We start from the raw sequence: 13742 nt of genomic DNA, 5'->3' as shown, positions 1-13742 counted from the left end.
CGGCTCGCGGCGACCCGGAGCTGGGCCTAGCGCGCTCCTCTGCGTCTGTTCTCGTCACTGGCTGGCGGCTGGCTGGAGAGGTCGAAGATCCATCCGAACGAGGAAATTCTGTTTTGGGACGTCGGGAGGCGTTGGCGGGGATTGGGTCGAAATTGCAGGACGACAACTGTCAGAAGAAGCCACAGGCCCAAACCGGACAAACGCATGGCGTCCAGGGCATTACCCTCTTCTTGCTTTCCTCGCATTCTTGCCTGCCGCGGTGGCTTTTGGGCTTTTGGGCTTTTGGGCTTTCGACCAACCTAAGACCTTGGGCGGTAAACCCCGTGTGCTGTCCATGGCGCAAATGTGCAGGACCAAGAGAGATGAACACCGTCAGGGTGCGGGGTCATCCAAGATTCGGAAAGCCCAGAGTGGGAAGATGGGAAAGAATGCATGTGGCATCGTCAGTGAGTCAATGAAGAGCGGATTTCCATCTCGAACCGCCGAGCTCCTTCCTTTCGCCAGCTCGCGCGCATGGGGTACGCCTTCCGCATTTCTCTACATGTCTGGCTATGCTCACTCTTGCAGCCAAACAGTGGGGCGAGGCCCAGCCGCTAGCTTCGAATTCGATCCCCACTGCCGGCCAGGCTCGACTGCTAGAGCTGCCACTACCGACAGCCAAAACCCCGAGGGCCCACTCGATGACGACGGCTGGGCTACTTGCTGGCTCAGGACAGAGGATATGACAGCTCGTCATGGCGGCTCGTGGAGGCGCCTCAGGATTGATCCGTTGCTCGTCGTCCTGCTGCCATGCCGCAAGGGAAAGGTAGTGCCCGCGTCCCGTCCACCGCCTCGTGTTCCTGTTGGAGATGACGCCGCTTCGTTCCTCTCGGTTCGGTGCTATTCCCCTCACCCTTGTGCGACCAATGCCGTACCTCTCTACCCGAAGCCACCTCGCCCTCTCTTTCGCTCCCGAGCGCTGCTAGTATGCATTCTCCACCCAGACCAATTGGGGAGGCCAGAGATGATGCCGGGCCACTCCCTCGAGGATCGACCCCCTCCATCTCCCTGGGCCCCAATGGGATCCAGTGTCAGCACGGCTGAAATTCGAAGGCGAGCGGGCAAACAAGCGAGGTGTTGATGGTTCGCTGCCACCAAAAGCTACCCACCCATCGTGCAATACGTCCAGATCCCCCTGGGACTCGCCTGGGCGGGGCAAAGGATGGAGGGTAAGCAGACAGACGAGGCGAGTGTTCCGATGGGCCCGGTCCCGACCTTGGAAAAGAACCCCTGGTCCTGGAAGCCATGTGTCAATGTACCACTGGAACCGACGATACATCTCTACATGTGGCGGAGACTTTGGCCCGGTAGTAGCAGCAGCAGGTAGTGGTGTCGAGGGCTTGTCGAGGCGCCATCCCCCTGTGGTCTGAAAGCGGAAGAGATCGCCACGCGCGAGGGCCGCCTGCTTTCAAGTGCTGCAGCTCCCACCGATACTGCGGACCAGCTTACCAACCGCTTGCGACTCTATGCTTGTGGGTGGCACCCAAGGGACAGCAAGCTCCTCACTCCACGCTTCCCACTCGTCTGTTCACGGCTCGGTAGCTCTCGCCTAGCTGCCTTGCAGCCCTTCCCGAGTATTGCACTTCTGCGTCCCCGAAGCTGCCACTGCATCGTGCTTTTAGGCTGGGGCGACCATATCCCTCTAGCTCGCCCGTGGAAGGAAAAAGCATGTTTGTTGCACGTGGGTATCGGGAACGGAGCTCCGCGGAGCAGCCGAAACCCCTCCGGAAAGCCTTGCCGCTTTCCTGCCGTGCCCTTGGACCGAACTGGACTGTAGCAGAACGAACCGGGCTGGGGAAAGATAGCGCAGGCGTGTAAGTGATGTGACATCGGTGTGCCCTGGAGCAGGATGGGCAACCTCTTGGGCTACTCCTGTAACGCCTCGCAGAGAGGATTTACCCGGATCCCATCATATCCGCATCGTTAGATTCATTTTTCTCTTCGGTGGCATCCAACCAATCACACCTCCCGCACCACAAAATTTTCGATCTCTATTCCATATGTTTCCTTCTGTCATCGACAAGAAGCCCCGCTAGTATTTCCGCATCTCCAACACCACAACACAGCATCAAATCGTTGCCTCGCAGCGGTGCATCACAGCCAAATTGTGGGGCGGATGCGTATGTGCCCCTTGGCTGCGCCCCTGTGGAGTCAAAGGGAGGGTGTGAGCGATCGGGGAGCGAGCCGGCCATGCAAAATATCGATCCTCGGTCTACATGGTGGCGTGTTATGAGCTCTTTTGGCATCGGATCATGCAAGTCCTCCTTCATCCCCCAGGCATTCCAACTCGGAGCCGAGAAGATACAATATCTAAAGCCCACAGACAGACCGGTAAGCCCCAAGTATCACCTGTGTTGTATGCAAATCGATGAGTTCGGCGGCTCTACATAGAATCCTCATCCTGAAAGCGCACTGCAGACTGTCCACCACCCTAGACTAAATCCTAAACCCCGAGGATAGTGCCGAGACTCTATTTGCCAAAGATGCCACATTATGTTCATTCCATCGAGAACACAGCTTGGCCCTCCATCCACCACAACCCCCTGCTGGATGGCGGCCACATACCCTAGACCGCACGTTCCCCATTACGGCCGTGCTAGGGGCAGGGGGGCAGGCTCATTCACGCCAAGGCCGGCGCCCATCGGAGGGTTTACTGTCCTACACGCCTCTTCCCACGGTGCTCTCCTTGCAGTCAAATTGCGGCCCTTTGCTTTTGTTCCCAGCCTCCAAAGCCCGAGATGGGTGGCAGGAGAGGTGAGAAAGAGGAGCCTGGACTCTCCTTCCGTCACTGCCCTTTTGATGGAGACGGACTTCCGCCGTGACAAAGAAGGGAAGACAAGAGGGGAAAAAAAAAGCAACATCAGGCCTATCGTTCCGACGTTTCACTGCCTGACGCTGGCCGCATGGTCCCTGTGGCGCGCTACTGCGAAGTCCTCCCGAGGCCGAAAAGAAAACACAGGCTCCTCGGGAGAGAGTTCTGATCCACCAGTTTCGTTGTGTCCAAGGTTCTCAATTCGAGGGGCTGGGACATGTGCTGGGGCAGCCACCGCTGTTCAGAACTACACCGTTGGGGGGTTTGATATGAAATCTTCGTTTTTGTGCAGTACTTTGGTCCCCCTCGGGGGGCGGTGGCGCCACAGAGGCGAATGCTTGGAAGATGATGGAAAAGAGGCGAAGGTTGTGATATCCTTGGTGTAGCGACGCTGAATATGACCCATGAGCGCAGAGAAATGAGCTTGTTCTATTCCTAGCTGTCTTAACATTTCTTTTGTTGCTTATCTCTCACTGGCGTCTCCCTTCGAACTGCTGCCCGTGGATGCCCCCGAAACCATGGAAGCACCCGTCTAGAGGCAAAGGGAGTCGATACTTGTTTTTTTCTGGAGATCGCCAAGAAAGAAAATATTGCTACGCCTTCCCGCACATCCGCCGGTGGGGTGTGTCAGATTCAGATTGATCTTCCCCTTCCACGACCAGGAATCAGAAGGTACCTAGGTAGTCACCCGACCGATCCTAGAAGAAGGACAGCGAGGTAGGAGACAGCCCATCCCCTGCTCTGCTCTCGGCGGCACCCCCAATCGTCATCCCGATGCGTCAACACATAAGTATATTGGTGCCTGCCCGGGCATGCCCGGCTGGCTGTGAGTGCGCATATCGACAAGGCATCGCCTTGGCGACAGCACCTCAAAGCAAGCGATGACAGCCTAGGCCGGTCCCGAGATCGCAGATCGCATCCAAAAGGGGGCCAAGATACCCAGATCGAGTAAAGGAATACATACCATCCCCCCCTCCCTAGATTGCTCCTAATCCGTTTGCGCGTGCCGCTCGTTCCGCCGGACATCTCCACCTCCCGGGGGGGCGTGGTGAGCCGCCGCACTCAGATAGCGTTTCGCGAGATCCCGCAGACAGCTCTCTCTTTATCTCTTTCTCTCTTTTCGTACCGCCCCCCTTTCGGGAGAATACGTGACCACACCCTCTCCGGGAAAGGGTCACCAAGTAGTCGTTGCTGGGATGGTCCTACTGGTGTGTGGAGGACAAGGGGAAATGACGATAGGGGGGGCCAACCAGCTGCCTCCGACCCTGTCTATGTATCATGTTCCTCAGCTGCCTTGGCCAAACAACTGTGTCGGTCAAGCCGCACAAGACCATGTGCGCGCCGTCCCTTCCGCCCCTATAGACCACGGTTCCAGGAACACCATGTTGGGACGCTCCACGTGGTAGCCTCCTACCTACCCATCGAATGACCTGCCCTGCCTCCACATGGATGGGATGATGAGCACCAGGTGGCGTGCAATTCACTCGGGGGCATGGATGAGAGATCGCCCCCAGGAGGATCCCGTAATCGTCGGCGGGGTGTGAACAGAGCTGGGCGCAAAGATTGGCCGCCCAGGTAATGACCTGATTTCTCCGCGGGTGAAATCCTAAATGGCAAAGGAAGCAAATCATATGCGTTGAGGTGTCATTTCCTTTCTGTTTAACCTATTCCTTGACAGTGAAGACCGAAATCCTGCCATGTCCCCATTTTCCCAAGCCTCCGTCTCTCCGTGATGTTCCAGAGACGACGAATTAATAACCCTGAAAAATACCGATCAAACCCGGATCGACGCCCAAAGCTCCATGGTAATGACCAAACCCTAGAAGAAGCGGAAAAGGAGAGAAAAGTAGAAGTGAAATAACGGTTAAGCCTAGTCCGGCACGCACCCAAAGATACCTGATGACAAATGAGGACAAGGAAGAAAGCCCGAGTAATAATAGATACATCAGAATCAGAGAAGGAAAAGCCTCCAGCCAAGAGGAGAGAAAATGGCTCCTTGCGCGCCACACCGATAAGTGCCATAGATGACGATAAAGAGACTGGCTGTATTGAGAAAATCATCGCGGTCGTCAAGTCAGAGAAAAAACGAGGGAGGGAGGTGGCAAAAAAAGTAGCGCGGGTTATTCTTTTTCGAATGCGTCGCCCAATGGATCAATCGGGCAAGCGCTTTGTCGTAGTTGGCCTGTTCGCTCGACAACACACAAAAATGCTAGCGTCTCAACCCCACGTGCACCGGAGTGCCAACGACATGCTTTGTCCTAGAAAGATCTGGGAGATTGGAAACTCGCAACGAAACGGGAATTGTGGGGAAAAGTTCAACGCGGAGGATTTTGAAGGAGCGGAGAGCCGGGTCATGCAAAGCCCATGTCCCCTTTGCGATGGCTGACAACATCGAGTGTCGAGCCCAGATTCTGGCTAAGGTAGCCAATCATGGCCCTCGATATCTCGGGATCCTCGGAGAGGTCCGCAAAGACTTCTCGGAACCGCGAATAGACCTCTTCCAGCTTGCGCAGCTCTCGTGCCAGTATCTCGAGTTCGATCCAGCGGCCGTCCTCGCCGCCGATTTGGTACGCGCCGAGGCTGATGCCGAAGTTTCCGTTGATGCTCAGCGTTGGGCTGGTACAGCCCGGCGCGCCGCTTGTGGAGGGCATCCCCATGCCCATTCCGCCGCCCATGCCTCCGTTCTCAAAGTGAGTCTGGGACGCATTCCTGTAGAAGGATGTTATCTTGCCAATGACCGTAGCCAGCAACATCGCCGCTGTGTGCGTCCCAGACCGGCTCATACACCTCTGGCATGAGAGCATTGCTGCGCAGCCTTCGACAGCCTTTCGGTTCATGGACAGCACGATGTCAAAGGGCGGTGCTGATGGAGCGGAGGCGTCGTGGAGGGCTTGAAGTGACTGAAGACAGGCTGTGAAGCAGGTACAGGAGCCGCCGCCGCCGCTAATGGAGCCAGTCGAGCCGGCCTTGTTGCGTACTTGGGGTCGAAGGGTCGGGGTCGAGGACGGGCTCGGGAAGTAGTTTGCCATGCTAGCCGGGGTTGGCATGTGCGTTTGGCCATAACCCCCAAACATATCGTGTGGCACGGTGTGGCCCGCCCAGTGTGAGACGCCTGCGGTAGACATGGCAACATCGAACGACTGCGACCTGCCATGGCCATGACCTTGGGGCATGGGTGCCATGATTGTCGGCTCAGGGAAATGTCCTGGGGCAGACATGTCGTTGGGTGGAGTCCATGGCATGCCGGTAGAGTACATGTCTGGTCCCCCAGCAGCCGCCATAGCTTCGGCCTCTCTCGCAGCCCTTTCGTCGACGCCGAGGAGGGCAAGTCCGGAGGCGATGGAATGGTCTCGACTGAGGGTGCCCTCGACACCCGCTGGTGGGGTGTTCCAGCCTGTATCTATCCTGTAAAGGCCCGGCGCGCTCACATGCGTTGTGATCAACATGGTCTTATCCTCGCCAACGGGCGAAAGGCCAGACATGTCGCTGGCAGAAGAACTGTGGTGCCCAGAGTTGTGGTCTGACTTTGGCTTCCCGGATCTGATCGAGGGCGAGTAGCGGCATTCTATGCCGCAGGCGAGGCAGCGTGAGCAGATGGGTCTAGCTTTGGAGCACTTGACCTTGGCGAGGAAGCAGCCGTCGCACGACGCCCTCAGTCGGGGCTGCCGCGGCTTCGACGAGCTGGACATTTTCTGATGGGTTCGGGTGACGTCGAGTGAAAGGTGCAGAAAGACTCTATGCAACCGGCCGGAAGCAATAGATGGAGGGAGCCAGAACTTGAGGAGGAGCAATCTATGTCTCCGAGCTTGGGGAGGCGTATGTAGGTGGAGGGCTCCGGCAGCGGAAGAAACGATGGTGGGGGCTTTGGCTTATAAGAAAGAAGGCGAGGGTCGAGCCTAAGTAGCGTGCTGTCTGTGTGTAAGTGACAAGCACGGGCGCCTCCAGCGCAGTGTCATGTGCAAGCGCCTTGCTTGGGCGAAATTATGTATTAGGTTGGGGCCGTGATGGGGAAGAGTAAGACAAGGTTACGCTGCGCAAAGTGTAGACCCGCAGTGCTCATGTATATAACAACAGAGCGACCTCGCAGCCACTGACTAGGTAGCAGGCTGGGCTTTAGGGCAACAACAGGGTCTGAACGAGCGAGGAGGCTGACCCCAGATCCAGATTGAGAAGCCCTGACACCAGTTGACGGGAGCAGGGGTCGATATGGGGCAAAAATAGGAGAATTAGAGAGAAAAATTAAACATGAGGTCGGGGAGTGCAAGAAAGGGGAAGGATGAGGATGGTTAGGAGGAGGAGGCAAGCCCGGTTAAAAGAAACGAGCAGTAGCGCTAATTTTTGCGTTCCTTTTCCACCTGTCTGTTCCTTCCACAGTGGGGAGGGGGGGCATGGCATCAGCCAGTCCATTCTTTGGTGGCTCAGCGGGTTGACCGGACACCTCCCAGGGACCACCTAGAGAGAGGGTTGGGGCCTTGGGATCGCGCAGGCGCCGTGAGAGGGGAAGAAGTGAAAGGCAGCTTCTTGTGGGGTAGCCATTACATCTCAGGCATTGCCGCTGATCCAGTTGGGTCCGGCGGGCTGGCCGCCCTGAACAGACAGCACAGGCTTCAACGTGACTGGGGAGACAAAAGCAAATAGAAATCTGGCCCATGAGTACGTAGGTGGCACCAGACGAGACAGGGTCACTGATTCAGGGGCGGCTCGGGTGTTGCGGACGGCTCTGGGAGAGCGCTTCCACAGCCCACCCATCGCCGTTTATTCTTTGAGCCAGTCACTTAGCCAAATACGGACGTTGGGTTCTTGCTGCTTCTCAACTTTGCCTAGCCTCTTCTTGCTGACTGCAAGGATAGGAGGAGCCTGGCGTCGAAGCAGAAACTAGGCGTCAAAGAAGATGGGCTAGCGGGCCAGTAACAGGCGAACGAGTGCGAGGGAGGGGGGACAAAGAGAGAGAAAAAAAGAAGAAAAAAGAGGGTGGGAAAAGGGAAAAAATTCCCCAACCAGCCATGATAGGGACAAGGACAGGGGGGGGCAGGGCGAGCTGGGACCAGTAGCTGCTCCGAGGACGGGGCGCTGTCAGACGGGCTGTGCCCACCACGTCCAGTTAAGGTCAAAGTCAAACGGCGGCGAGCGTAACTGAAGAGGGCAATATCAGTGCACGGGTGGATGTGTCGAAAGCACTTACGTCTCTGTCCACGCAAATAATAAGCCAAGTACCAAGCAAAACCGTAAAAGCAGAAAGAGAGAGAAACAAAGACAGGCGACGGTCAAGCCGTGGAGAGGGGAAGGAGGGGGGTGGGCGCTCGAAGCTCGTGTGCATATTCTGCCGTTCCCTTCAACACCGCAAAATTCCCTCGCTCAGGCATGCAGCAGGACTTCAGACCTCTGGGCGAAGCGTTGGAAGCTGACAGTGCCTTCTTCGGAATAAAGACGGACAGGAGACAAATGTACCGCAAGTATGAACCACGGACACAGCGTAATGCATGCATGGTACAAAGACGACACAAATAGAATGTCTGCGCGCGCCTGCAGGGCGAGCAGGGACCAGGGAGGCAACCTGAAGGCCCCCACCTGTTAGACCAGTGGAAACTCGATGAGAGAAGGGGAAAGGCGTTGGTGGTGTGCAAGGCCGTGGGTGGTGACGAAAGAGAGAAGCGGCGAGGGTAGTAGGGCACGAGGGGCAAGCTGCCCAGACAGCCCTTGGCTGACCCTCCACTACGATGCCGCCGACGTTCCAAAGCCGCGTCGAGCGCCATGGTAGGCACCGGCCGTGTTCCGCCCGCTCGGCGACGGCCACGAAGCCGACACGTCTGGACCTTTCAGTCTGCACGGCACGCAACATGGAGAAGCAGGGTGTGGTGAGGTGGAGTGCAGTGCTGCAGATTGGGGCAGGCGGGCAGGCAGGTAGGCAGGCAGGTAGGCAGGCAGACAGGGCAGGGCGAGAGATTGGGGCACCGCATAGGCTGGCGCTGGCTGGCTGGGCCGATATCAACCAACGATAAGACGGGAATAGTGGGAGAGGGATGACGCTCGTACGAGAAATGAGGGTCCTCGCTGGGAGCAGCCATGTGTGGTCAGCGACACCTCTGGAGCCCCAACGATCAACCCAACCGGGGTATGCGCACTCAAAGGAGCACTGCAGCTGGCCGGGGTACTTCTTCTGGGGCGGCGGCGACCTCGCTTGAGTGGATGGATACGAATGGCGGCAGACCTGGCTGCTGCTGCTGCTGTGCGGGCGCGCGCGTCTTTCTGGAAGGAAATCAACAGCCAGTTGACGCATCAAGCACGGACTGGTCAAAGGGCAGCAGCATCGAACCCCCGCTGGTGCGGAGGACGTGGAGGGGGCGGCTGGGGCTGACCTGACTGGGGGGTGCGCTGTGCTGGCTGTTGCGCTGTGCAGTTCTGTGCGTCTAGTGCTGATTTCGCCCAGGGATGCTCCAAATGGCAGAACAGGGAGGAAAAAGTTACCCAGAACGGCAAATCACCCAAAACCCAACGACTGCTCCAACGACTGGGGCTGCAGCCGCAGATGTGATGCTGGCAACAAAGCAAGACGAATCTACATCCAAATCGCCCCTGCAGCAATCTAAGCCTCGAGCCTTGGGACCTGAACTGCCTGGCTGCTTGCTGCCGACGTCTCATCCAATCGATGTCGCCACTTCGACAAATAAGGCCGTCGCCTTGACGTGTCGCGGCCTTATGGCACGCCACCGGGCGACAGCGTTTGGGTCGCTCGGGTTGTCTGTCTCTGCCGCAATCGAGAACTGACTATCACTTTGACGATATCGAGGTGGCCGCAGGTGGCTCGCGAGGGAGGGAAAGATTGGGGATGGTTCTGTGGTGGTTCTGCTCAATTTCCCCTCAGCAAGTGGGGTTGGGATTTTCCAATACAGCCAATGGGACTGGCCCCGTACGCCCAAAAGGAAGGACACCGCTTCCTATTTCGGCTGCCATGCTGGATTTTTCCTACCTGCCGGTTAGCCTTGTGGGGTGTGAATTGATCATGCTGTCTAGTTTCTACAACCACTAAAATTCATATTGTTTGGTTTTGGTTGTCCGATCCGCTGCATGTCGCGCCCCGATAGATACGTTCTCATTTACGTAGACATTTCTTGCCTTGATCAAGTCAAGGCATACAGGCATCGCTGCCAATGATGCAGTTACGAACGCATCGGAATAAAACCAGGACATGTGCTTAGGTGGGGATAGGTAGGATGCGCCTACCTGAGAGGCATTTGTCGCTCGCCGAAACAGGCAATGTATAGCGGTGGTCAGTTTCAGCAACTGCAGCAACTGCAGGAAATCTTGAGTTGGCTCTTCATCTTGCCGCGATTTTGACCACCCGGCTTTCACGACCTAGACTTCCAACTGCTCACCCAGCGGGCACCTACCTACCTGTGTTCGCACGCAACTGACGCTTGCGTATGTCTCCCACGTACATCTATCGCGCCAAATCCGGCACATCTGCGCATTCTTCGCCAGGGTCCACCAGCCCAACCCACAGAACACAGACGGACCTCCGGATCACCAATCCACCGCCCACATAATGGACGAATTCGAGGCTGCCTCTGAGCCTTGGAAGGCTTGTCTGGCGGCTTCCCGCCATCGCCTCCCCTCTTTCCACCCGGCTTGGGTTGCCCCGATAGGCTGGGCTGGACGGCAGGATAGCCGCGATGCTCGTCCGACAAGCTAACTTGCCGAGACAATCAGGAGGTCGGCAAGTGGGAGTGAGAGTCCCCACAGTACAATGATGCCTTTGCTGCACAAGACGTCTGAGAGAGTAAGCCGCCAGCTGCTGTGATCCTCGGCTGCATGTTCGCTTCCTTTCCCTTCGTATTCTTTTACTCCTCCCGTCCGTTCCACTTTCAACCTGCAACATGTTGCCTCGAGAAGTCGGCACACGTCGATAACGTGGGATGCCGATCACAGAGGCAAACTCGGCGAGGACAGGACCAAAATGGCATGTCGACGATAAACGATTAAATCATAAATGTTACCTGATTCGACCCAGATTCTTGCTTGGCCCTGATCTGAATGATAGCCGATCTTGACCCCGCCCAGCGCACCGCATGTCTTTTGGGCCAGGGCCAGGACCAGGGGACCTCTACGCGGCACGGAAGTGCCGTTTGTTCTTCCTCACTTTCCCACCTTGCTTGCAGCTGATATTGTACGTTGCCTCACGAAGCCGGTGTCAAGTTCGGCCAGGCCAAGGGGGGTGTTGGTATAGGCGACGAAGCAAACACCCAAGCAAGGCCAAAGTTAATCTCAGGGTGTGGAGACAGCGTCACTCCAGGTCACCTAGATACGGGGCTGTGACCCCCACTCCAGGTCTCCCGAGGGCTAAGGCATGTCTGAGATATGCGGGTGGACATGCCACTATTGGCAGTCGTGATTCATCAGGGCAACGACATGCAGCAAGGGGTAGGGTAGGCATGGACGCGGTCGCTTTCGGGTCCGAGGTTGTAGCCTGTCCATGTGCAGCGACCCTCCGCAGCAGGCGGAACAAGCGGTGACAGACGACAGGACTGGGGGAGGGATCTAGTACACCGATCCACCTGATCCTCGGATCGCTTCACTTCCCCATGAGAGCGAGCTTGGTGTCTCCACGTCGGTTCAGCACCAAAAACTAAAACGTGGCCATGACATGAGATCCGTGTTGGCTGGGAAGGTCGCAATCGCGCGGCTCCCGTTCCTTGATCAACGCAGAGATTTCGGATCGCTGTCACCGCACGCGCATCGTGATTGCTGCGCAAGGAGGTGGTCTTGGCACTTCCCAATGCTACATCGTCACAACATCTTCTCCAGCAACTTGGATTTCGGGCACCCTCCAGCCCAGATCGCAGGCGCGGCGAGTGGAAGAACAGGACTGCAGCTCATCGTTCAAGAGACGCCAGAGTTGGATGGGCAATGAAGATCTTCCGAAATGCAACCATATGAGGGCGTGTCTCGCCCTGCGCCATTGGGTCCAGCACCTTGGCCGCGTGAGTTGGTCAAGGTCGGTTAGTGCCAAGGAGGTAATGATCTTCCCGGCTCTGTAGCTGAAAATCAGGAGCCGCGCAACAACTTTTTTCTTTCGATCTTCGCGCATCTTTACTAGGACCTCTCTTTATGCCAGGTAGGCGAGCGGGAGATGGGAACAAGACGAAACAACAGGGCCAGGCAATGCTTGAGACTTGCAACGGCGGAATTAGTCGACCATTTCCCACCGGCGCTCGCGGCGCTGAATGTCTCAATCACCCTAGGCCAGGAATTGGTGCCCTGCACCCTGATGGCGGTTATAAACGCAGCTGGAGGCAAAGGTTCTGGCGCCCCCGCTTGCTTGGTACTTCAAGGTACCCCTCGTGCACGGTACTTTGCCCGTCAACCTGAACCACCTGAGCTTGTTTGGGTGGGCACCTAGGAAAACCCAATAACACCCGCTTCCGTTTTCCAGACCACCCAATTCTATGGACATGGGCAGCCAGCCCAACACCACCGGGCTAGCTGCTATGCTCAGCTGGCAAGGATCAGAAGCTGGCCGATGGCGGTGGTGCCAAGGGCGCGAGAGCATCCGTCTTCGGCCGCGAAAAAATGATATCCAAAAGGATGATTGGTTTTCGTCCGATCGCCGGTTATTTCTGCATATCTTCTCCTGCCTGCGTCTCTGAGCCGAGCCACGACGCAGAGCTTGCCCATTTCCAGCTCTGCTTCCCAGCCTTTGACTAGTGGCCTTGTTGGCTCCCCACCATACCAGCCTACGTATACCTAACTTTACCCCATATCGCACGGTCCGAAAGGAGAACAATGACGGAACACGGGCACTCACATACGCTGAGCCAGCTGAACGGGGTCGGGACCGAAACACGACATTTTGCAACCCCCCAGCTGACCATCAGGACGAGAGTTCTACTATTGCTGCGGGCGTATCCGGGCCTTTCTCGCACTTGGCAAAAGGGACTGATTGTGCAAAAGTTCACGAGCATTCGCGCAGAGCCATGGCGTGCTGGAGTATTCAAGTACAGTCGGCGGCTAGTGAAAAATATCACCTTTCCAGATCTTTTCGCTGACATGACCTCATTCTGGCCCATATCCCACCAAGCAACAAGCCCCCACACGAGCCAGAATAGCTTTGAAGCGAAGCATAATGAAGCAGAGAATGGTGAATATGCTGACCATACATCGTAGTGGCCTGCCTTCGGAGATGCCGGCGACGGCCTTTCATTAGTTGGTCGATTGGTGGACAATGTTGTCCTTTCTTCCGTCCGTCAAGACATAGTTTGTTTTAATCCCACAAACAGACTCTTGTTTCTTGAGTGTGGCTATGGCCACATCTCGTAGGCCCGATATCTTCCTCCATACAACACTCGACTGCCCAGGCCGAGACGGCGGAGACGGACCAGACGGAGCAGGTAGACCGCCGGCCAGGAGAAACCTCGAACCCGTGCCGAAGCGGCTGAGGGTGCCGTAATACCGATGGACTACGATCCCCGAGCAAACCCGGTAGGGTGGATACGTAGTTTACAGGGACGGCAACTGCTTCAAAACTAGCTATGTCCTGGCCGGATTTCTCGTTGGGAAGGAGGCAGTGACCAAGTCCGGCTCGTCAGCATTTGCTTCCTCGCTGGGGGGGATGAGACTAGCGGATGATACTTGTCCGTGCGAGTATATCAAATTGATTCGTGCCGGGTTTGCTTCATGAGGTGAGCAGTTGAAGGAAGGAGAGCCTCCAGTGCAGGCTCGTGCCGTCTGGTCCCGCACCCCACTAGGTTGCCACGGTCTCCCGAAAAAAGTCTGGACCGCAATTTATTCCCCACCACCACAAAAAAAGGAGCTCATTTAATCCGCAATTATTTTAACCTCTGCATTTATAAAAAAGCGAAAAACGTTATTGTAGCTATAAGTAATGCTTTTTGCA

At 56.5% G+C, this 13742-nt stretch overlaps 3 protein-coding genes across 3 annotated transcripts; 1 reads left to right on the top strand and 2 right to left on the bottom strand.

Annotated features, from left to right (window-relative positions):
- Window positions 1-1707: 1707 nt before the first annotated feature.
- On the top strand, window positions 1708-2522 carry GGTG_00411 (hypothetical protein; the record flags this gene model as incomplete). The annotated part of the gene is made up of 2 exons (XM_009218157.1): window positions 1708-1720; window positions 1928-2522. The coding sequence occupies 2 exons, from the start codon at window positions 1708-1710 to the stop codon at window positions 2428-2430; spliced, it is 516 nt and encodes a 171-aa protein (XP_009216421.1). The 3' UTR covers window positions 2431-2522.
- A 1927-nt stretch (window positions 2523-4449) lies between these two features.
- On the bottom strand, window positions 4450-7211 carry GGTG_00410 (transcription factor). Its single transcript, XM_009218156.1, has one exon. It carries the CDS (start codon window positions 6538-6540, stop codon window positions 5203-5205), a length of 1338 nt encoding a protein of 445 aa, XP_009216420.1. The 5' UTR covers window positions 6541-7211; the 3' UTR covers window positions 4450-5202.
- A 4875-nt stretch (window positions 7212-12086) lies between these two features.
- GGTG_00409 (hypothetical protein) lies at window positions 12087-12697 on the bottom strand (the record flags this gene model as incomplete). Its single annotated transcript, XM_009218155.1, has 2 exons — window positions 12087-12292; window positions 12658-12697. 2 exons carry the CDS (start codon window positions 12695-12697, stop codon window positions 12087-12089), a joined length of 246 nt encoding a protein of 81 aa, XP_009216419.1.
- Between the last annotated feature and the right edge of the window lie 1045 nt (window positions 12698-13742).

Source organism: Gaeumannomyces tritici (genome assembly GCF_000145635.1).
Source record: "Gaeumannomyces tritici R3-111a-1 unplaced genomic scaffold supercont2.1, whole genome shotgun sequence".
NCBI lineage: Eukaryota > Fungi > Ascomycota > Sordariomycetes > Magnaporthales > Magnaporthaceae > Gaeumannomyces > Gaeumannomyces tritici.
Note: the sequence above shows the minus strand (reverse complement) of the source record. Positions and strands in the feature narration are given on the sequence as shown.

Coding starts and splice junctions, on each gene's coding strand:
- GGTG_00410 (XM_009218156.1), bottom strand. CDS start 6,540: ATGTCCAGCTCGTCGAAGCCGCGGCAGCCCCGACTGAGGGCGTCGTGC.